Raw genomic sequence first — 22631 nt, 5'->3', positions numbered from 1 at the left:
TAATGTGATGATGTAGCTCTAAATTATCATTATAATCTGATCATTATAGCGCGATAGCTATGATGCAAATCTTTAGATAACTGAGATAGCTGAAAACAGAAAAAGAAAAATAACGCCCATAAAAAGAAAATGCAGAGCCCCCCGGGGTATTAAGGTTGTTAGGATCGTAAATGGTGTCCGTAATATAGCTAAAAGAAGGGGAAAATCGTCGACGCTATGGAATGCGCTAGATATCAAAGCCTTAGAAAGTTGCAAGCACACTTTGAAGGCTGGAAAGACTAAACATACCGAAAACGAAAAATATTAATGGAATTGCAACCTTGAAGTTCTGGGCCGCGATGATCAAGAGAAGAAATCCGCAAAGAGACCATGCGGAATATCCTCCAATGTGGAGATTTGGACCACTTTTATATTTCGTAGCTGCGTCATCAATAATGCTTTGAAGATTGGCAGCTGCGATGCTGGCTTTCTTGATGAGAGCCTGCGAGACTTGTGCGTGGAATTGGATCGCCTCTTGAGTGCGGGAATGTGCAGCGAGCTTTTCTGTTTGCTGATCTTGGGCGTGCTGTAATTCGCTTGCTTTTGATTCAGATAGCTGCATGGATGTCTCCATAATTTGGAGTCGCTTCAGAAAATCAGCAGGTGATTCGGGGACACGCAGGGGAGATTCTTACCTCGGTCATTCGGAGCTCTTGTTCGAGGATCGTGTTCATTCGGCTTGTCAGCCATTCCTGAGGTTGTGATAAGTGTCAGTAAACTTGCTTGAAAGGGGGCCTGGATGCTTAGATGAGCATACCATAATAGCGTCAAACTTTTGCATTCCTCTATAAACCTTCACCATGTCAGAGTCTAGAAGTGACTCAAGTGAAAGGTGTAAGGAGGCCGCAAATTTTCCATGAGCCACGGCGTTGCTCTCCTGTACCACTGTTGCTTCCTGACTTCTAGCAATGGCATCTTGATGCACTTCCAGAAGGGCATGTTGAAGGGCGTTCACCTGGCTTGAGACATTGTGAATTTCCTATTCCATGGTCAGCATATTCCAGTGAGCCATCAGCCTCTAGACTGACCTTTTCAAGAGTTCCGGTCCCTGCGCGTAAAATGAGAAAAGCCGAGGATATACTGTCTTGGAGGACCCCGACGCCAAGCTCTATCTCACGAAAGAAATTGCCGAAAGTTCGTTGAAACAGCGACTCTGTGTGTTCCACCTCCATCACGATCTTCCTTTGTTGAGCCTGAACAGCTTGCATGAATAATTGCTGTTGCTCAGACTGTGCCGCTGCATCTCGCAATGCGTCTCGAATGCCATTGCTTAGTTTCAGACTGCTTTTGGCAATGGATCGGTGAAGATCGAGTAGCTCATCCTTCTCTGTCTCGATCCGCGAGGCTTGACATATGGTCAGGGCATTCTGTCGACTGTTGCTGTATGAAGTCCACCATTGAGGCCGCGACTCGAGTGTTCGCAGACATTGCTCTAGGATCTCCCTTGGCATCTCATCTGCGGCATTGTCGGAGGACTTGTGACGAGACGCGAATCCGAACCGACCTTTCTGGGGAGCGGTTGGCACTGTCACTGGAAGGCATGACTGTGGTACTGTGGTACCGGCACCCTCAATCTCGCATATTGCCAGTCGTGCTGCGTAGACTGACCGCAGGAAATCCATGGTATTAGGGCTGTCCGCATGCGTGCGGTCTTTGTCGCCGCCGAATGCCTGGCATGACACCACTAGCCTCGTTGCTGCCACCCGGCTGCACGATGGTGACGATTTGAGCGATTCAAGAAGGTCGATTGCTTCCTTGAAGACTGTGTCTTGGTTTCGTGCTCGAGAGCCCAGGAGCGAGATCACGTCGATGTCTGGCTGTGTCAGCGCAGGTATTGGAAGATTACCTTGGTTAATGAGCAGTGGATCTCGGTTTTCTGACTCGAACACTAACCTTTATAAGATGATCTCACTTCACTGGCGCTCACGAGTGGCGCGGTGACGTAGAAAAGCAGCTGCGAAATCAGAGCTACCTTCATATTGGGCATGGGCTGTTGAGGCTTGGTTATAGAAGTAAACTGTAGACAGGGCCTGTCTAACTCTCAATCTGTGGTGTGTAACTGGTCTGTATAGGATGACCGCTTGGGAGTAGTGCGAATGGAGAGGAGCGGAAGATGATTGTCAGAAGGGCAGAAGCAAGCTCAGTTGAGAAGTGTCTTGATATCCAGGTTGTTCATTCAATAGCCATCCTTACTGATATTCTATTTCAAAAGTCTCTCAGCTTTTCTTGATAGACTTTTCATCTCGACTTCCAATCTGAAGTCTTTTGGTGGAATTGTTGCTATGCTAGTCCTCTTCGGCCACTGGAAAGTGAAATTTACCTCACTTATCGACATTTTCTGGGAGACAAACCAATGAAATTTTGCAAGACCAATATTCCCAACTTGATTCAAGCAATAATTAGTCGATATTCGCAATTCAATTGCAAAAAGATGCCCAGACCAAAGCCATGGTATAGGTGGTCACGTGTACGCTAACCCCTATCGGCCATCCGCAACAAAATCGAGAAAGTCCGCAACGCAGCACCCGAACAACACGCAAACATGTCCGCCTCTATACCCCAGCGCTGTGCCCGGCGACTATTCCGGGAAGCCTCCCAGCGCAGCTCAGTGCCCGTCTTCCTTGCCCCCGCATTTTCTGCCCGAGCCTTCTCCTCCACGTCCCCGGCGCAGTCCAGAGTCGGAGGTGCCGCGATCTCCATCCCCCCAGAGGTATCATTCAAGCTCGTCGACCTTCCCAAATCTCTGGTTCGGACGCGCGGAAAGGATATACCCAAGTATGCGGCTGAGATTAAGGGCCCCAGGGGTATGTGTTGTTCACGAATGAAAGTTAGAGTAGGATACTGATTATTCTAATCTGCAGGCGAGATGTCCCTGAGCATTCCCTCTTTCCTTACTGTTACCCCCGATGAGGCTGGCCAGAAAGCTACCTTGTCTGTCTTGGATGCGGCTGTCCCTCATCAGCGTGCTATGTGGGGTATGTATTGTTCTTTTCTCTCCCCGATTCTCCGATCCGCGCAACAAGTCAATTGAGTCTAACGCGTTGATTTGTTATCAGGAACGACCCGTGCGCTCCTCCAGAACCACATTCTCGGTGTTTCCGAAGGTCACGTCTGTGTCCTGAGTATGGTTGGTGTTGGTTACAGGGCCACCATTGAAGAGACTGCCACGACGGCCGAGGCCACCTTCCCCGGCCAGAAGTTCGTTTCCCTCAAGGTCGGATTCTCCCACCCAATTGAGCTTCCTGTCCCCAAGGGAATTGAAGCAAGCACACCGCAACCCACCCGTATCCTGCTTGAGGGTGTCGACAAGCGCATTGTGACCCAGTTCGCAGCTGAGATCCGGGATTGGAGACGCCCCGAGCCTTACAAGGGCAAGGGTATTTTCGTCAACGGAGAGACTATCAAGCTCAAGGCCAAGAAGATCAAATAGTCTAGGAGCGCTTCACTTTTTATGCTACGCGGGACGTGTTACTTTGGTTCCGTGTTTTGTACTCTTATCGTCAATATGTACTTTTTATCTCTCACAGCGATGGTATCACAAATCTACTTCAAATGCAGCTAGCGTGATTGCTCCCCAGGAGCCCAAATGCCGTGAATAGACGACACATTAAACCTCATATATTTCATTACAGCTTCAGGACGACCTTGACAGCGTCAATGACCTGGTCCTGCAAGGCCTTGGGGGAAGCGACGACGCCCTTGTTGGTAGCCAAGGTCCGGCCCTTGCTGAAGTCCAAACGGTTGCCGTAGATGTCAGTGACCTGGCCACCAGCCTCGCGCACAATCAGGTCACCAGCGGCGTGATCCCAGATCTTCTCCTGGTAGTCCTTCTTGACGGGGAGGCGCAGGTAGATGTCACCGGCACCGCGAGCAATGGAGCAGTACTTAGCCTGCGAGTCCAGTCGCACGCTAGGGGCGGTGATGCCGAGACGCTCAGCGACGGCGGCGTTGTCACCCTGGGCAGAGTGCGCAGCCTCAACACCCTCACAGAAGACGGCGTCCGAGATCTTGGCAACGGGACGCATGGAGATGGACTTGCTGGTAGTGAGACCACCGCTGGCCAGAGGGCGGCTGGTGGCACCCTCACCCTGGACGGCGGAGAACAGGACACCGTTGCCGGCAGTCTCGGACTGCTGGGCACCAGTGCTGGCGTCGATGGTGGCGGCATCATCCACGGGGAGATTGGGGGTACCGATAGCACCGACCTTGACATCGCCGTCGACCATTAGGCCGAGGCAGACGGCGTACTGGCCGCCACGGAGGAAACCTTTGGTACCGTCGATAGGGTCGAGAGCCCAGATGCGGCCCTTGGGACCACCGGCGCTGTTGCCGTTGTCAATGATGTCCAGCATGCTCTGCTCGCTGGCCAAGGGGCCACCGAGGAGGTTGTCGCTCTCCGCATCGTCAAGCTTGATGTCCTTGACCAGGCGCCAGATCTCAGCGCTGAGATCCTTATCCTCACGAAGGGAGCTAGCCTCCTCCTCGGCAACAATCTCGTCGTTGGGGAAGTTCTTGCGGATGGCCGAGATGATGAGGGCCTGGGCTCCGAAGTCGCCAATGGTGACGGGGGACTTGTCGTCCTTGGAGACGGTACCCTTGGCCTTCTCGAAGAATACCTTCTGGGTCAGAAGACACGCCCGCTGGACGGCTAGTTCGGCAATATAACGTTCTTGTTGGTAGGACATGATTGTGTGGTTGGAGGAGAGGTGGGGGAGAAGGAGGGAGAGACGAGAGCGGGTGAGAGCCACACTGAGGGCCAGGACGAGGGTGGAGCAAACCACCAAGCGGGACAGGACGCGTAACAAATAAGAATGGGGGGATGGATCCCTTGCAATTGATTGCTTCATGAACAGTAGACCAACTGAGATGCGCTGTAGCTCGAAACTGAGCACTCTGGTGGTCTCCAGGGAACTACGTCGTCCCTTTCTGTCTGTTCCCTCAGGCATCCAACCCCGCGCTAACCCCATTGGGCCGGAGTAGTCACGAGGGGCCGATAAGGTTAATTTGTCTCAGTTTCCCCTGTTTCTTCCTTGACAAGTCCGATTTGCATCTTCTGTTGCTTCATATTGTCGATCTACTGTTAAGCTTCAGTTGCCAGGACTTGTTGGACTAACGAGCGCCAAGACTTCCTGCGACCTCCGACGTCACCGACATTACCACGTGAAAGAGTCGCAAGCGCTGCGGGATCTTTGTGCTGGATTTTGTTGCCCGATAATATCTTTGAATTCCCTTTTATAGTTGTTCCACTTCCAGAATCTCGCCATCGCACTCTCGCAACCTCCTCAATTTCACCGACCGTTGTAAACAGTGCCGTGCGGGGTCCCTTCTACATCGACATCTCCACGCGGGGTGATTGTGGTTGTGGGCTGATTCATACCAGTGGGACTGTCTGATCCTTTCCTGGTATATTTGAGCACAACAATTTCCTTCTATATCGGGCGACTGCTCAGTCATCCTGAGTCAATATGTTCCAATCTTCGGTAAGTCGCTCGGCAATGACCCCAGAAGCTCGCGGCACCGCTGACAGATTGCGATCAGAAACCTTACTCTGCGGTGACCGTACAGGTGGAGGTCCTTACGAGTGAACAATATGAGGTGGAAGACTCCAGTGGCATCGTCGATTTGGTGGAGGTAGTGCGCATTCAGGCCAGTGGTCCTACAGAAGCAAGTCGAGCTCTGCGCAAGAAGCTGTGAGTAAAAGTCTACCTTACAAGTCTGTTCGGTCCCGGCTAATTCATGTAGAAAATACGGCAACCTTCATCGTCAACTTCGTGCGCTCGTCATTCTCGATTTCCTGGTCCAAAATGCTGGAGACCGCTTCTTGCGCGAGTTCGCCGATGAGGCGCTTCTCGAGCGTCTTCGGATCGCGGGTACCGACTCTGTATCTGACCCTCTTGTGAAGCAGAAGTGTAAACAGATCTTTGGACAATGGGCGGCGACATTTAAAGACACCCCTGGCATGGCCAGGGTCACGGCATTGTACAAGCAACTCCCGAAACGCAAGCAACCCGCAAACCAGGCCAAGGCGAAGGTCCTCCGGGAGGGTTCAAACTCAAATGGGCCTCCAATGGGTCATGTTGTCTCGGTGTCAGCTGGTACTGGCCCATCCACGGTTTTAACTAGCCCGAAACAGAAGGCCAAGGCTAAGAAGGACAAGAAAGACAAGAAACTTTCAATCAGTATGAGTAGCAAGGGATTCAACTTGGAGAAAGAACGACCAGAAATCTTACAGACGCTTGCTGCTTCATCCGTTGCCAGCACTGACCTCTTGAACGCCCTCAAGCTCGTCAACCGTGAGACAAACCGAGTGAGTGAAGATGCAGAATGTATCAACCGTTTTGATAAGTGCAAGTCCCTTCGTCACCAGATTCTTCGGTATATTCAGTATATTGAGAGTGAAGAGTTCCTGGGTGGTCTGATCCATGCGAATGAGGAGCTTGTGACGGCATTGATGGCCTTTGAGGTGCTCGATAAGAGTGTGGATTACGACAGTGACAGTGAGGATGATATTCTTGAAGGCAACTGGAAGGAAAGGCATGGACTTGGCCTCGATGATGATGTGCACGGTGGCCTTGCCGGTCTAAATATCAATCCTCCGAAGCCCCCGCGACCAGCTCGCCCAGAGGGACTTCCTGTTGCGTCTTCATCGCAGCATTCGCGCCAGATTTTCGAGAGCGAGAGCGAGTCAGAAGAGGAAGAAGATGATGAAGACAACCCCTTCGGTGATCGAAATGCCATTAAGACGCCCGGTGTTGAGAAATCAGGCTACTCTTGGTATGTCACCTCCTCTAATATATCCCTCGGCTTACTAACAACTCTTCAGGAAAGAGGTCTGATCGGCTTGTCACAACCTCTGGGCTTAATCTATCTTTATTGTTGCTCTTTGTGCTTATGGTTTCGTCATAGATTGTCTAGTCCTGTACTTCATTGGTATACCCAAGGCAATTGGCTATCGTTTTGTCTGCGAGAGGAATATCCTTTCCGGTTGTTGGTGCATTGGATTCGATTATTCTTAAGTCTCGGTTCATTTGGACGCTCATTGCATAGCTTTATGACACTATCATGCCCCATTCTTTCCAGTGAACCATAGATTCTCCAACAAAAAGCAAGGAAAAGTACCTGCTAGGCAACGACGACTTACGACTACAGGATGCAGCCCCTTTATGGATAATTCCATGTCATAGCCAATTGAAAAATCCCCGACACTGCAACGCGGCTCCTTGCTGCCTTGAATCCTTCTTCGCGGGTTCGGGCTATTCCGTGTCCGACCCCTGCACCAACAAACTATATAATACGACATTCATTAGCTGAAATATAATACAGAAACCTGCCTCGACCTTTTTCCCTTCAAAGGCTCCGTCTTAGATCGACCACTAAATGGCCGTGATTGAAGTTGCCCTCCTACACTTCAAGGCTGAACAGGACCCATCTGTCACAGAAGCTCTTATACAAGCACAGAAGGCACAGGAAGAACATTCAAAGCACAAAGTACGATTCCTGCGCCAAATTGAAGACCCATCTTGCTTTTATCTGATGGCTGGATGGGAGTCTCTCGAAAGACATAGTACCCAGAGCATCCATTATCAAGGGCATCTCGTGCAGCTGGCCGATCGTATTGAGGTTGACTGGATGTTTCATTTAGATGCCGATGTGAGTCTATTCTTACCCATGTATTTTGTTTCTCTTTTGTCCTAAACACAAAGACGCCATGCCGCCGTTTCTTGATAATATATATCCGGAAATGGTCAACTGACAATCCCAGCCTTCAACATTCGCAATTCCATTTGACGCACCTGTCATTGCGATAGGCAGATATTTTGTCGAGGCTAGCAAGAAAGAAGAATTCACTTCTATACTTAAGCCGATCGTTTCTGGCCTGGCTGATACCACCAAAAAATCATTATCTTACTGTAGTGCATGGCGCATTGATAAAGGAGGCGAGGATGAGGAATTTGTCTTTTTCAGTGGGTGGAAGGATATCGCGGACCATATTGAGTTTGCGAAGTCAGAGGCAGCAGAAAATATTGCGAAGCTTAGCCAGTTAGTGAAGGGGGTTGAAGTTAAACATGCCTGCGTTCAGAAGTGGGAATAGTTTAGTATTTACATTTCATTCATAAAGTATCTTGAGATTATGCTGAGTGTATCCTTTCCGATGTTGGGGTGCCATGTATGATAAATTGCACAAGTGCTTTCCGGCCATCTAATTTTTGCGGTCCTTCTGTGTGCATTGCGCCTAGAACCTCTTTCCGGTAGATTTGTATACTGAGTGATTTCGCTTGTTGTTCTAGCTGACCCGGCACATACTCCGGGATGACCTCGTCTTTCTCCGCAGCAAGAATGAATACCGGGGGAACTGAACGAGGCGGTGGATTCCTCGTGTTAGATGCCGAGCTCTCAGAGCCAGATGGACTGTTGCTATAGTCTCTCCATGTAGCAATCTCTCTCATTTTCGCCTTTATATCCCACGTATTCCAAGAAAAAGGCCACATATATCGATAAGGAAGCCATCTCTGCGGATAGAGGGCAATTAGCATGTCCTTGATACTTGAAGTCGGTGCCTCCAAGATCAACCGAGAGATTGGCGGCAGTGGTTGGCCATTGCTTGTCCCGGAAGATGATGTCGATGTGTCCTCACGACGTGGAAGATAGGTAGCTATCGCCGTACTTGCAACTGCTGCTCCTAGACTGTGGCCCCACAGAACAAGTTCAAGATCGGTGTCTGGGGCCGCGTAGGTCTCTGATACCCAGTTCAAGAATGCCTGGGCATCCATTTCAATGCCGGATTGTGTAGCGCGACCTGAAGATGTCCAGTAGCCACGGTATGATAGTGCAACAACCGTGTAATCTGTATCTATAGAGTCTGATGTAGTAGAGGCTGCTGGTTTGGAGGCCTCCGTAATTGAGCGCAAGACCTGCGAAAGAAGTGGCAGTCGCATAGGCGTTGAACCACCATTTCCTTGAAAATAACAGATTATGACGGATCTTTTCCGCTTCAGCTTCGCGCAGTCCTTGTTTTGAGACCTTAAAAGGGCCATAGACTCCCGATTTTTGAGGCCTGGTGGAATGCGGCCCTCGCAAACAGCCAATTTAGTCCCATCGAGACTGCGTATCTGCCTCTCTTCCCATTTCACAGGCCTGCACTCAGCTTGATAGTCTGATATAACTTCAGAGCGTGTAAATGGTGGCAGCCAGGAGATGTAAAGAAGCTTGTTCTGCATAACAATGATCCAGAAACATTTCCATGTCCAGAGGCCGAGGAGAAGTCCGATGAAGATGAGTGGTGGAACGAGGATGCTTGGGACAGCAGCCGTGGCCAATCCCTGGACTTGAGTTTTTTCTAATAGCGCATATTGAATGATGCTAGGTCTCTTCCTTGTGGTGGTATGGATGTCATTTGATGGGATGTATTGGGAAGGAATCCTTGGCTGCCAAGTGCGGGCATGTATTCTTGTTCTTGCATTTGGCCCGCGCAGCACGCGTCGTAGTGCGCACCGTGCTAACATCAATTGTTTCCGATCAATAAAGCTCGATGGTGGATCTTCGGTGATGTTGGTTGCTCGGAGTTTATGAGCCGGTGGTGGACCTGAAGCTTGAGTCAGCAACGTCCGGGATCAACTAGAAAAAAAAAGCCTCGGGAGCTTCAAGCTTTGTTTCCTGGCCATTTGGTGGTCTTTCATTTGGATTAGAGCAAGAATATTGGCAAGGACTATGCTGCAGGCTCTCAATTATGTAAAAAGGTATATTTTCCAAGGGCTTCTAGAGGCTAAGAGCCCTCTATTACTCTATTCCTAGTGAATGACCTTCAGAAGCTGATTATCGAAGTAAATTGATATCAAAAGCTCGAGTTCAATTGAAGCACACCAAAAAAAAGTATGTCTATGTAGAGCGCCCAAACCCCAAACCCCAGCGAGTAAAGTAAATAACATGTTTGTGAATATTCAAATGGGTATTATGGGTCGTCATCATCTGAAGTCGTGATATGCAAAATTCAGAACGCAACCGCAGAAACAGAACAGAGTAAAAAAGCCAAAAGAGGTCAAATCAACCCAAAACCCCAATGCGTTCAATGCAATGTTTCACAAAACTTTCGATCTCATCCATTCGCTCGTTCCAACTCCAAGATTGAGTCCATTCCGTTCCCACCAGCGCCGGACACGACCCTCGGCACCAGATGTAGGATCTGCGTCTTCGAGCGCTTCCTCGATATCGCAGGTTTTGAACTCAACGCGCATCCCACAGGTCTTCCACCATTGCAGCACATGGTCGTGTCCGTTCTTCGTAGGGCCGACTAGTACCTGGTTATCGAATATCATCTTGGGACCCTTGAGTTGGTACCAAAACTCGAGAACGTGTACGTGGCCGTGAGTGCTTGAGATGCGAGCAACGTTCTCAGCGTGACTGTATGGAATGCCAGATGCATCCCACCAAGCGAGTGATGCAGTGCGACCCGACTGTGCTGCGAGAAGAACAGATTTTCCGGGTTTGAGGGGCACAGGGCTATGTGCCGGGGCGTTTGTGGAAGCAGTCTTCCACCAATCAAGAACGTCGATTCGGCCTTCAGCGCTGGCAGCTTCGAGGGCACGCTCGCTGTATCGTAACGGAAGGCCGGAATGGAGCCACCAATCTAGGACGTGGAGATAGCCGGCTCGGGAGGCACCGTCCATGGCATCTGCCATGTATTCTTTGTTTGGGAGAGCGGGCGCATCGCGCCACCAGGTAAGAACTTTTGGATTGCCGTAAATTGCAGATGCGCGATAAGGAATATTGGTTAGTCGAGAAGTTGTCCACAGCAGGTCCAAGTGGTTTTCAGTGAGATATGAGAGGATGTCGGTTCGGGAAAATTTGACAATTAGGTGGCACGCAAGATCAGAAAGCGGTTTCCAGCGAGGAAGGGCGTCGATTCGCTTTTTGATTGCAGCAAAAGATCCTCGCAGGATGGTATATTCAAGTGAAGCTGGTGTGGACATTTTGAGTAAATGATTTTGCCATTCTTGAGGAACAGGGAGATTCGAAGGAATGCCAACAGCTTTTGCTGTTTCCCAATCTCCAAGCTGATCCTCAAAAACGTTCAGCCATATCTCGAGCGGTAAAAAATGGGCGTTGCCTTCAGATTTCGGGATGCTCCTTACTGCAGAGCCAGTGCCACTTCCCGAGGCTAATGGCGAGTATATAGTTGCCGATGCAGTCTTAGTGACTGGCGACACGCCATTCAAATTAGCCCGGGTCAAAGTCGCATCCCAGGAAGGAAGTTTTAATGTTGTTTCCAATGTTTTATGTAACTCCTTTAGTCCGTCCCATGGAAGTATGGTCAATTCTTCAGGTCCATTTGACTTCCAGAGGACAGGCTTGACAATGCGGACCCAAGGCCAGTAACTGCTTATTTCTTCCAGCTGACGAGAGCTTAGCGGGTGGTCCCATTCAGACACAGTCATTCCTGGAATGAGTACGACTGGTTTCTTTGACACCCAACCGCGAAGCAGCGCCAAGGTCAAGGTGTTTGTCAAACCAGCTAACATCGCACCAAGAGCTCCAGCATCAATAGGCGCAACCAACAGCATGTCCGCCCATTCACAAAGCTCCGCAGTTTTTGCCTTCAGCCATTTTCGCGCCCCGGTCTTCTTGTCAAAAGTTTGGCTGTCAACCGTATCCATATAGTGTGGGATCTTGTTCGTGCCAGTGAGCAACGCCGAGGGCTCGTCTGTGATCAGGCGCAGCTCGATGTTTGGGTTGTGGATGAAGGATGGGAGTACCGTATCGGCGAATGCGCTATCGGTCGATAAGAGAAGTCGTCGTCGCCGTGAATGGGAGGGTGTGGGATCTTGAACTGCTTGATCGCGGGACACTTGGTATCTCGCTTTGTTTCCTACCACTGTTTCTTCAGAGTCGCCTTCCACCTCCATCTCCTTAGACCGCACTCCCTTGGCAGTGCTGTTTCTCTGATCAACTGGTTTGGATAACTCAGATCGAAGACCAACTGCCATGCCCGAGTTTTTAAATGACCATGAAAATCGGAAGGAAGTAGGAATAGTTGACTTTGTCAATGGGACTGGATATCGTTGCGAGGGGATGGGAACACAGCGGCCGGGCTCGAGTGACGAAGGAAGAGCAATTGACGTTCAGCACCGTGCAGAATATTTGAGTGTTTACCCAGCGCAGATGGGCTGATCGGGATTGAATCATGCAATCCTTGTAAAGGAGACTTGTGTTTCAGGCTCGTTGTCGTGCGATCGTCGAGTTGCAAGCGGTGAAGCTGTTGCGTTGTCCGAGTTAGGCGTCGCCACGTCTTCGCCACTCCCAGGATTGGGCGCGCAGCAGCAGATACCGAATTCTTGTCAAAGGGGGGTAAGACACCGCCAATGATAGGATGTTCAAATGTTAGTTTGAGGGTCTCTGCAGGTCTCTGCGGGCGCTTAGAGGCGGACGTGCAGGAAGAGCTCGAACTGATTGGGCCTGATACGTTCTATCTTGGCGCCTGAGGCAGAAACTGCATCTCGGGCTTCGAAGGTATGTGATCTATGTAGTGGTTCGAGTCAATCTCTTTGAATTTCCTAGTTCACCCCATACTATATTAGGTAAAGGTGCTATAGTATGCAGCTAGTTTACTCCATTTCAATGCCCAGACCAACAACGTAAATCCAGGTCTGAAGATGATGATGATATTCTGGTACCTTAGCCAGCTATTTACACAGTTCAAGAACCTTTCATCTGAAAACTGATATAGATGTTTTTTTCCCTTTTCCAAGAATATGTACCCGATACATTCGCTGAGAGCGTATAGCTCATAAGGCTAAGTGTGGTTTTTGTAAAGCTGATATATATTGTTGGTTACAGTCTACGCCAGACATTAGGGTTGACACGAGCTCAAACAGAAAAACTTCGTAAAACATACTAGGAGAGCCACCGGGGTCGTGTTTTGGAAAGCTTTTTCGTCCCTAGAGAACACCCGCGGCATCGGCTTTGTGTACATCTCTCGCTCTCGCTTATGACGGTTGCTAACCTGTTTACTCTTCCTTTTCAGTCAGATGGTAGAGTAGAAATTTATTGTTGGCATTGCGAGCCAATGTCATTCGTTTTTAAATTAGTAATGAGAGATTCAAAGAGATTCAATGAGTAATATATGAGCCCAAATGTTGTTATAAAACAACCGTATTCTGATTCTGATTCCGGCGGCAGCCTAACATCAGATATCTAAGGCGACATACATATTGTTCTCGATGCAATACTTGGCTTGAAATGGACCTTAGAACCACTTTCATGTGCAATATTGTACTTTTTGCCCCCCCCCCCCGCATCTATGATGTCTGATGCAGGACACAGTTGTAGTCATGACGTTGATCAGCACGATCATCCCCCCGCATTTACACACTTATTCTAACAACCAATTCTTTGTTGTGGGCAAAATACATCACCTCGCGGATAGCTGCTATCCGTACCTAGGGTATACTATGTCTGGTTCGTTCCAAGCGCACGAAAATAGAACGATTGTTGTTGGTTGGAACCACCGTACCAGCAATCCGAACAAGGATCATTGAGTCCCGGGTTCTTTTGATCCGAACCAAGCCGAAAGTAGTTGAATGTGACATAATAAGGGTTCTAACAGGTTCGTGATCGCTCTCGCATACATTCAAAGAAAAGTGGGTGCTTCGGCACAACCGGTCACAATTTGATATTGGTTCTGGCTCGGTGTTTCAGCGGGTTTAGAAGAGATCTACTTAAGCATTCTGCGTAACCGACAGGAAATGTATTTCGTTTTGTCCCGCTCTTCAGAGCCTAGGATATGACCCCTGTGATATCAGCCACAAAATCATTGAGACGTCTTTTTTCAAGCCATTGGCTGGGTTGCCATGAGGTAAAGCTCGAAGTTTACAGCTAGCTATTCTTGGGACTCCGCACCTGAGCATTGCCAAGTAATGACAGAGAACCTGATCATAAAGCAAACCAACAATATTATTCGTCAATCTCCTCATTGTATGTAGGGTGCGGTCAATCACAGCCAATCGCATTGGAATGCACTCAGGGCACGAGCCGTGGTAGACATATTTGCCACCCCGGCGGCTCAGGCCATTGCCCCTTCAAGTATGTGCTGGGCCACGATGTGGTATAGTTTCGTCCAGTGGATGTAGCAAGAAATACGATCTCCAATGGAGAATGACGTCGACTATATTTCTTGTTTGCCTATTCGGCTAGTAAATTTAGTGTAAATATTTGTAAATTATTCAAGGGTCTCTGGTACCTCTCGATTATAAATATGCTGGTTGTTTCCCAGGAAGTCAACTGCTTATACTTATCCCAACGACTACATCTTTCAATCCTTGACTCTATAACACTACCTTTCGCTATGAAGAACTTTGGGACCCTCGCAGCTTTCGCTGCCGGCGCACAAGCTCTAGTTGCCCGTGATGATAGCTGCTGCTTCCATCTTAATGCTTCAGGGGATAAGACAGGCCCTGTTGGCCAATTGAGTGATGGTCAAAACCGCATCGGCGATGATAGCTTGTCTCCCGCACAGTATTGTATCAGCTCTGATGGCTCCATCACTGATGGAAATGGCCGTGGTTGCATTCTTACTCGTGAGTGGTGTTTTCATATATAGACGTTGAATCTGAACTGATCGATGCCTTAGCCCCTACCACTCAGCTTCAGTGTGATGTTGGTGCCACTCCCACTCCAGGTTTCTCCGTTAGCCCTTCTGGCATGCTGGAGTATAATGGAAGCCCGGACTTCGTTGCCTGTGAGACCGGCCAGAACGCAGGCCTGAACATCTACACCACCGAAAGCTCCGATCTCAGCCAGTGCAGCAAGGTTATGCTGAACGCCGACTCTTGTGCCGCTCCTTCCGCCCCGGCTCCTCCCCCGTCAACGGACAACAACTGCCCAACCACCCTGAGCTCGGGTAACTTTGAGTTCCCTCATTTGATTGTGCCGGTGGACTCCAAGTCCCCCGACACAGCCTCCGGCACTCAGTTCAACGGCACTGTCACCTCGTCAATCTCAAGTATCTTCAACTTTGATATTCCACAGTCTGACTCGGGCAAGACTTGCAGCCTGGTCTTCCTCTTCCCCGAACTGAAGGATCTTGAGACCTCGTCTTATAGCTTCAGCGGTGACGGCAAGATTGATTTTGCTAAGCTCTCCAAGCCTGCTGATACGAAGACCACATTCAACAACGCCCCCTCGGTTGAGCATGATCTTGGCGATATTACTATCTCGCCTGGCAACTCTTATGTCGTTTCGACCTTCTCCTGCCCTGCTGGCGAAGCTGTGGCCTACGAGATAAAGAATGCTGGTAGCACTGATCTCAACTACTTCCAGGACTACAACCCCTCTCCGTGAGTCTTCTCTTCCCTACTATCGCGCTATCGGAACGGAATTGACTAACTTTCTTTTAGTCTTGGTCTGTACATCACCGTCTGTTAAGGAACATCCAGATAATTCTACTGGGGCATGATATCTATAAGTGATACTTTTACCTTCGAATCTAATGATTAGGTGATGTGCATAGTGTGTAATATCTCATACCTTATATTTATTATTTTGACTAATTGTTTATTTTGTTCATTCTGAAAGGGAAAGCTTAACTGCTCTAGCTGACAGTCTGACAAACATTTTCTTTGCCGTCTTATTGTCAATGTCGAATAAGTTTTTCAAAATTTACTCTTCCACAGTTACCAAGTTCCAGTAGAGCGACAAGTTAGATGTTTAGACTTACATTACGTATTCCTCAAATATGTCCGCAGCCGCCTCATCGATATCCAAACTTTGCATCTCGCCGTCGCTACCCAGAATTTTGCACCCTAAACGTCGTCAACCATCCTTCAACATGATTTAACCACGCCACACGATCCTGATAAATCTTGCAGCAGCGCAGCCTTTTCATCCGCCCTCTGAATAGACTGTCGCGCACAAGGCATAAAGAAACAAGACTTGGATGTAACAGTTTCGTGACACAGGTACCCATCAAACATGTGCAAAATTGCAAGACCAAGGAAGAAATTGATCCAAATCAGATAAGAAAACCGAAAGCCAAAAATGAACAGAGGTACCAACATAGGCAACATGAAATACATCCAGATAGTACTTTTTGTAACGGCCGCAATAAGCACTGTGATCATCAGCGAAAACGTGACTATGGATGCATATATAGAGATCCATCCTTGAATTCTATAGCTAATATTCCCTGAGAATTCTTTCGCGGCCAGAACTTAGCCATGTAATATATCTCGACGGAAAGATGTAGATATCCGGTACAGCTGGGTTTATATCGCGTACAGCTAGGTTCATGAAAATCGAGAATGGCTGTGCTTCCGCTAATCCTCCAAGTGTGAACCTATAGATGCGGATATGAAGTTGAGGAAGAGTGGCAGCAGTATAATGCAGGTAATCATTGTACCAGTGAAGAAGAATGACTCTCGTATTAAGGTTTGGGGATGTCTGATAAAAACGAGCGCAGCCCAATATTTGTGGCAACCTCAGCCCTGCTTCTCATATACAACGCCTGGAGCTCGATAGCTCAGCCATAAGTGGTTGGATTGGTGTCGGCTCAATCTGCCTTTTTCCAAGCCACTTGATACATCTTTGAGGGCTACAGCAATTGCCGAGGATTGAGTCTTCAAAAATAGGCGGCTATGTTATATAGGGAGAGGACTAGTTTGATCCTCACTCCTAAATAGTATTGTAATGTGGATGGGTATAAGTGCAGCGAATCAGGGGAGCAGGTAGAGCCTGCTCTTCATTTGTTACTTTATATACTGAATGCTATGTACATTTCTAACGAACCCGCACTTCATAATCACTCTATCGACGGGCCAAATTGTTGTGCAGTTTGTGCTCTCTCATTGCAAGACTAGCCAATGCTCCCAGGACAACAAGACCCAAGAGGGTCAGAAATACAGACCGCAAGGAATTCATGTAAGCGTCCAGCACACCGGGGATCCAGTCTGCAGGAAGCTTCCAAATCTCATCTAGACTATCACGAAGACGTCCAATCAGCTCCTTAGCGTTTTCATGATTACCAAACCGAGACCAGAGCCGCTGCTTAAGAGTGTTCTGGAAGACGGCTGAGGCGATGGTTATACCAATGGTGCTTCCAGTACTGCGGAAGGCGTAGGAGGCAGAGGTCACCACGGCATGGTGTTGATGATCCACCGCTGAAATAAGCGCCACCAATGTGATGGTCAACATGCTTCCGTAAGATGCACCACCCAAGAAGAAGTATACGAATGGTAGTCCTATGGGAGTGGACACGTTCAAAGTGCAGATCAATCCAGCTGAGATAACCTGGAGAGCCATAGCAGCATAGTTGAGTAAGTTGTATCGACCGCTGGCACGCATGATGATGCCCGACCCCAAAGAACCAATCGAGGTACCGATGGCCTGGGGGATCAATCTAGCGCCGGCAGCAGTTGCTGAGAGACCCTGCACCTGGAAGTAAACGGGGAGGTAAAAGAGAAGTCCAAATACAGACATCGTAGTAAACCAGTTGGTCAAGCAAGCAGCCGCCACAGTCCGGTTCAATAGAAGACGCACTGGGATGACAGGCTCAGAGGCAACATAGGCTTCAACATAAATGAAGATACATAGGAAAACAGCAGACATAACCAAGGACGCCAGGACCAATGGGTGAGTCCAAGGAACTTGATTTCCGCCAGTGTTAAGGCCCAGAAGCAGAGACACCAGTGTCAGGACAAGCGTTATGGCACCAAGGAAGTCAACCCGTTTGATACGAGCAGTATCCGTCTCTTTGACAGGAATATTGACCTTCACCGCGACCAAAATACAAGATACAACTAGGAAGGGGACCTGGAGCAAAAATGCCCATCTCCATCCTAAGGTGTCATTGATCCAGCCACCGAAGACACCTCCAAGTCCCATGCCGGCACCGTAGCAGATGTTTCCAATACCCTGCCAAATACCGCGCTTGCGGAGAGGAATCAAGTCCGACGTGACGAAGGTTGAGATGGCTGTGAGACCGCCGCCGCCAACACCCGCCACGACGCGACCAAGGATGATAACCCATTGAGCTCGCGCCAGGCCACAGATCAAGTTTCCAATAGCGAAGAAAACATTGGAGAAAACCAGTCCCCAGCGCCGCGAATAGATATCGGTCAACCGTCCGCTGAGGGGTTGACAGGCGGCGTTGGAGATCAGATAAGAGGTAGCCAGCCATGAAAGTAGCGAAAACGAATTGAACGAGGACGAAATAGGCGCGGACAAAGTAGCGACAATTGTTGTATCTGCGATCACAAAACGATTAGGCTTGACTCAAATGCTATACAATTGAATCTCATACCCAGCGCCGCTAAGAATACACCCAGCCAGATGCTACCCAGGATCCAGATCAGCTCCTTAATGCTATGTTCCTCTGGTAGCGGGGTATCCTCTGCATTGCTCTCAGACGCATCGCGGAGCAGAGGTGTCTGCTCTGATGCAGGCTCTCTCTCCGTGTCGGACATGGTTAGTGTAAGAGTTGAAGATGAACAGGGACAGAAATGTTCAAGGTTGCGGGATGACGTGCTGGGGCAGGAACCATTCTGCCGCGTGCGGAGAACGCCTGCGGGGGAAGGCCGACATCTACAACTTCACGACAATTATAAGTTTTGTAATAGTATATTGCATGATCAGATTGAATCCTTTATTGATTTGTACTATCTATCTTTGGCCAAGCTTTCTCCTAGGTATGGACCTGCGTTCCTAAATCAGAAAAGCCCTCTTATACCTTGTTCTATGAAACAACATGAAAAGTACAAACCACTCATGCCATAATATGTCACCGACTTCTCATCTATAACAAGTTTTCTCGGGTGTAACAATAATCAAAAATGACCTACCTATCAGATGCGTTGACGCGTGTCTAGGCCCATATCCTTTGGCCAATCTTTCCGCGGGGGGCTGAGATACATCTTTTGGACTTTGTTGGTAAGCTTATCCCCAAATTTCCTTTCCGTCTGTCAACTAAGATTACTGCTACTTCTACTTTCCTACCTCTCAGCTATGATCGCTATGGATATTCCAGCAACAGCCGACTATGTTATTGTCGGCGGAGGAACTGCTGGCTTGGTAGTTGCGTGCCGTCTCTCAGAAGATCCCAACACATATGTTGTCGTGATAGAGAGCGGACCTGATGCCTCGATTGATACGCGAGTTCAGAATCCAGGTTCTTGGCCAACTCTGAGCGGGTCGGAGCTTGATTGGAAGTTCAAGATAGGCGCTCAGGTAGGTTTTTCTCTGATACCCGATCAACGCCTCCCTAACACATGTTCACCATCCAGTTGGGCCTAAATGGTAGAGAACAGACTCATCCAGCAGGCAAAGTCTTGGGTGGCTCGTCTGCTATCAATGGACTAGCATATGTCCCTCCATCCCCGGCGGGAATCAATGCATGGGGAAAGCTGGGAAACCCGAACTGGAACTGGGAGACTTTGCGACCATATCTGCAAAAGTCTTATACTTTAACTCAGTCAATATCGGCTTCAGAGTCTAGTCAAGGGAGCAAAAGCGAGGCCCAAGGACCGATACAGCTTATTTATCCTTGTTTTGGGGATGAACAGGGTAACCCAATTAGTCAAGCGTGGATCCAAGCGTTTCAGAGCGAAGGATATGAGCCTACCGATGACTTCCTTGCTGAAGAAAAGACAACTGGCACTCGGGATTATACAGCCACAATTGATCCAGTCTCTGGGTTTCGCAGTAGTGCGGACAGCACCTACGGGGTCATCGCGTCCAAGCGCCCTAACGTGAGTATAATCACAGAAACAACGGTCCAACGGATTATGTTTACCACCGAAAAGGAAAAGGTCAGGGCCACGGGTGTAGATGCTCTCCACAATGGCGAAGTGATCACCGTCCAAGCAAAGAAGGAAGTTGTCCTAGCGGCTGGTGCTCTCCAGACACCGAAGATCCTGGAGCTGTCCGGCATTGGGGCTAAAGAGCGATTGGACCGTTTTGGGATTCAGTTGGTCGTCGATCAACCGGGGGTGGGTGAAAACCTGCAGAATCATGTTATGAGCCTGATACCTGTTTCCCTCAAGCCGCACCCAAGCATAGCGAGAACCTCTCCTGGCTTCAAGGGCCTTGCCTTTGTGCGCATCGATCAGGAAGAGCAGCAGAAGCTGTCTTCTGAAGTTGATGACCGGGGCAGTCGCCCAAATCAAGTTGTCGAGTCCATCTTGAGCAATCCAAATGAGGCTTCGGCTATGCTCTTCCTTGTGGTGAAGTCAGAGACTACTGCGCTCTTGGGTGCCATCCCAAGCTTTCCCCTTTCGCGAGGCAATGTGCACATCACATCATCGGACCTGAATGAGTTGCCGGCTGTTGACGCACGTTTCTTCGACAATGAATTGGACCTGGAGATGCTCGCGAGAGATGTCCAGCACCTGCACCGGCTGACTTCTGCAGCTGCCCTCCAGCCATTCTTCCATGCTAGTGCAGAGGTGCCAGATCTTGCGGAGCTCAAGGTCATGTTGCGTGAGAAATCAGCATTGACTACTCACCATGTGTGCGGCACTGCTACAATGCTTCCTCGCGAGGCTGGTGGGGTGGTCGATCAGGATTTGCAGGTCTACGGAACTGAGAATCTGCGTGTTGTCGACGCGAGTGTCTTCCCACTTATTCCTCATGCCAACCCAATTGCAACGGTGTACGCAGTAGCGGAACGGGCCGCTGATATCATTCGCGGGAGGTAAGGTTGGCAGATCTGCAGATCTGACATCTGATGAACGAATTGTGGATGTCAACCTTTATAAATTGAAATTGTTTACTACTAATATAAACATTATTAATGGAACATTTAAATTTATTTGGTTTTTCTTAATTTATTAGCAAATTTAGTATATTATATAGTCTTATATATATTCTTTAGTTTTGTTAAATAATGAAGTTTATGTTGACGTCTTGTCTCCAAATTGATTCCGTGGCTAGCCGTAGTGAGATGGATATGTTAGCAAATTTGGTTCTGTCACATAGCCCAAGGTGGTGAAAATTGAGGACGCTGCCTAGTCAAGCAATCTGAGCCCACCAGCTCCTTCCTTTTTCTCTCACCTTCCTCAACACCCATGCCGTCCCCAAATCTCGACATAAATTAGAACATGCCCTCCGTACTCACCACAGCCATAGATCAGACCACTTCGCTGTTCATCTTCGGACTAATTTTGGCTGTATTGATCGTAACCTACGCAACAGTGTGCATTCAGTACATCGTCATTCAAGTCAGCCCTTGGCAGCACCGGCGTGAGATGAAGGGCAGAAAGATCAGTAACCACCTGCATCGCTTCGTGGCCCATGGAAGAGAGATGAAGAAGCTCTCTCGGCAACTCAAGGCTGAAGTTGTCCTTAGCCAATCTCTTGCGGACTGTTTTAATGCTTACCTAGCGTGTAATGAACTTCTTCACCAAGTCGAGGCCAATAACTACCTTGAGGCTTTGAGGGACGAGTGCTATGAGCAAAACCGCGTAATTGGACAGCCGAGAAAGAAGGGGCTTCGCCATGAACGAAAAACAAAGGGCCCTCTGACGTGAGTTGGTACTGCATATGACGATGCACCGGGACCAAATTGGAAATATCGAGGCGCGCGGTCGAGCGATTGAAGCCTGACGGTCAGATATTTTCCTTAATTGTTTATCTCCAGTTTGACTGACAGCCGCTAGTATTTAACCGGTCACCACGATATGTCAAATGCCAAGTTCAACAGCCATCGACGCAAACTTGGAGGGCATCCCCGCATTGGTGGGGAATCTGGGGATCCGACTCCGGCCGATGGCTCAACACAGCAGTCTTCCCGCTTGTTTTGCCCCAGAGAGTTTCGCTCACCCATCTGCATCTACGCCATTGCATCCCCACTTCAGACATTCCCCACGTCCAAACCCCATCCCCTCGAGGATCTGCAAGTTTATTTGGCAGTCACATCTGTGTTCAAGTCCGGGTTCTATGCCAGAACACAACAAGTACAATTGCGAGTCCCAAGAGACACGTGGGTCTGAGTCACCAGAAAGCGACCTAGGAACAAACAAGCGAGGAAGGTTCACGGTTTAGGGTCTTTCAGTGGCTCGGATAAGAGATTCAGTCACTGGGATATTTCCATCCACTATCCACGATACCCACATTGACCCCTGGATTGGTGATTATAACTTGCTCCTTTCATTGAATCTAGAATGAGATTACCCAATTCGCATCGTTTATTCGAAGGAAACCACTAGTCCATAGCTCTTTACCAAAGTGGCCATAGCTCCTTGGTGCTAGACCCGACCAGCTATACAGGTCATCGGGGCTAAGTTTTGAGAGGAATCGGCTGGATCAACACTGTCGATAAGGCACTGCATATTTATGTCATACTGTACGATACATTTAAACCCATAATGTAGATTAGGAGTAGAGCCACCAGGCAACACTTTTGATGACGACACGTCTATGGATTGGCAAATCAATACTATAGTGGATCTTTACTGGGATTCTACATGTAACTTCGTATGAAATACTAAATTATGAAAAGCTAACAGTTTCATGCAAGTGCACTGGTTGATACCACAGATTCAAGGAATGGGGGATTTCGTAGAGTTGGAAAAAGCGGGTTCACGGAGACTTTCCGCGCTATCAAAGTG

General features: G+C 48.8%; 11 protein-coding genes across 11 annotated transcripts; 6 read left to right on the top strand and 5 right to left on the bottom strand.

Annotated features, from left to right (window-relative positions):
* Positions 1-188: 188 nt before the first annotated feature.
* On the bottom strand, positions 189-2026 carry N7508_001518 (uncharacterized protein; the record flags this gene model as incomplete). The annotated part of the gene is made up of 6 exons (XM_058459584.1): positions 189-226; positions 289-625; positions 675-731; positions 797-1018; positions 1068-1852; positions 1933-2026. 6 exons carry the CDS (start codon positions 2024-2026, stop codon positions 189-191), a joined length of 1533 nt encoding a protein of 510 aa, XP_058323116.1.
* A 555-nt stretch (positions 2027-2581) lies between these two features.
* Positions 2582-3469, top strand: N7508_001517 (mitochondrial 54S ribosomal protein uL6m; the record flags this gene model as incomplete). The annotated part of the gene is made up of 3 exons (XM_058459583.1): positions 2582-2843; positions 2901-3014; positions 3096-3469. 3 exons carry the CDS (start codon positions 2582-2584, stop codon positions 3467-3469), a joined length of 750 nt encoding a protein of 249 aa, XP_058323115.1.
* A 196-nt stretch (positions 3470-3665) lies between these two features.
* N7508_001516 (3'(2'),5'-bisphosphate nucleotidase) lies at positions 3666-5006 on the bottom strand (the record flags this gene model as incomplete). The annotated part of the gene is made up of 1 exon (XM_058459582.1): positions 3666-5006. The coding sequence occupies one exon, from the start codon at positions 5004-5006 to the stop codon at positions 3666-3668; it is 1341 nt and encodes a 446-aa protein (XP_058323114.1).
* Positions 5007-5504: 498 nt separating this feature from the next.
* N7508_001515 (LSB5 family protein) lies at positions 5505-6875 on the top strand (the record flags this gene model as incomplete). The annotated part of the gene is made up of 4 exons (XM_058459581.1): positions 5505-5519; positions 5578-5729; positions 5782-6813; positions 6863-6875. The coding sequence occupies 4 exons, from the start codon at positions 5505-5507 to the stop codon at positions 6873-6875; spliced, it is 1212 nt and encodes a 403-aa protein (XP_058323113.1).
* A 541-nt stretch (positions 6876-7416) lies between these two features.
* N7508_001514 (uncharacterized protein) lies at positions 7417-8131 on the top strand (the record flags this gene model as incomplete). Its single annotated transcript, XM_058459580.1, has 2 exons — positions 7417-7689; positions 7802-8131. The coding sequence occupies 2 exons, from the start codon at positions 7417-7419 to the stop codon at positions 8129-8131; spliced, it is 603 nt and encodes a 200-aa protein (XP_058323112.1).
* A 37-nt stretch (positions 8132-8168) lies between these two features.
* Positions 8169-9542, bottom strand: N7508_001513 (uncharacterized protein; the record flags this gene model as incomplete). The annotated part of the gene is made up of 1 exon (XM_058459579.1): positions 8169-9542. One exon carries the CDS (start codon positions 9540-9542, stop codon positions 8169-8171), a length of 1374 nt encoding a protein of 457 aa, XP_058323111.1.
* A 573-nt stretch (positions 9543-10115) lies between these two features.
* On the bottom strand, positions 10116-12020 carry N7508_001512 (uncharacterized protein; the record flags this gene model as incomplete). The annotated part of the gene is made up of 1 exon (XM_058459578.1): positions 10116-12020. One exon carries the CDS (start codon positions 12018-12020, stop codon positions 10116-10118), a length of 1905 nt encoding a protein of 634 aa, XP_058323110.1.
* A 2357-nt stretch (positions 12021-14377) lies between these two features.
* N7508_001511 (uncharacterized protein) lies at positions 14378-15456 on the top strand (the record flags this gene model as incomplete). Its single annotated transcript, XM_058459577.1, has 3 exons — positions 14378-14609; positions 14663-15368; positions 15429-15456. The coding sequence occupies 3 exons, from the start codon at positions 14378-14380 to the stop codon at positions 15454-15456; spliced, it is 966 nt and encodes a 321-aa protein (XP_058323109.1).
* A 1377-nt stretch (positions 15457-16833) lies between these two features.
* Positions 16834-18491, bottom strand: N7508_001510 (uncharacterized protein; the record flags this gene model as incomplete). Its single annotated transcript, XM_058459576.1, has 2 exons — positions 16834-18272; positions 18329-18491. The coding sequence occupies 2 exons, from the start codon at positions 18489-18491 to the stop codon at positions 16834-16836; spliced, it is 1602 nt and encodes a 533-aa protein (XP_058323108.1).
* A 547-nt stretch (positions 18492-19038) lies between these two features.
* Positions 19039-20720, top strand: N7508_001509 (GMC family oxidoreductase; the record flags this gene model as incomplete). The annotated part of the gene is made up of 2 exons (XM_058459575.1): positions 19039-19251; positions 19308-20720. The coding sequence occupies 2 exons, from the start codon at positions 19039-19041 to the stop codon at positions 20718-20720; spliced, it is 1626 nt and encodes a 541-aa protein (XP_058323107.1).
* A 402-nt stretch (positions 20721-21122) lies between these two features.
* N7508_001508 (uncharacterized protein) lies at positions 21123-21551 on the top strand (the record flags this gene model as incomplete). The annotated part of the gene is made up of 1 exon (XM_058459574.1): positions 21123-21551. One exon carries the CDS (start codon positions 21123-21125, stop codon positions 21549-21551), a length of 429 nt encoding a protein of 142 aa, XP_058323106.1.
* Between the last annotated feature and the right edge of the window lie 1080 nt (positions 21552-22631).

The sequence above is a fragment of the Penicillium antarcticum genome (genome assembly GCF_028974205.1).
Source record: "Penicillium antarcticum strain IBT 31339 chromosome Unknown utg000002l_segment0_segment0, whole genome shotgun sequence".
NCBI lineage: Eukaryota > Fungi > Ascomycota > Eurotiomycetes > Eurotiales > Aspergillaceae > Penicillium > Penicillium antarcticum.
The sequence above is the reverse complement of the archived record's forward strand: the minus strand, read 5'-3'. Positions and strand labels throughout refer to the sequence as shown.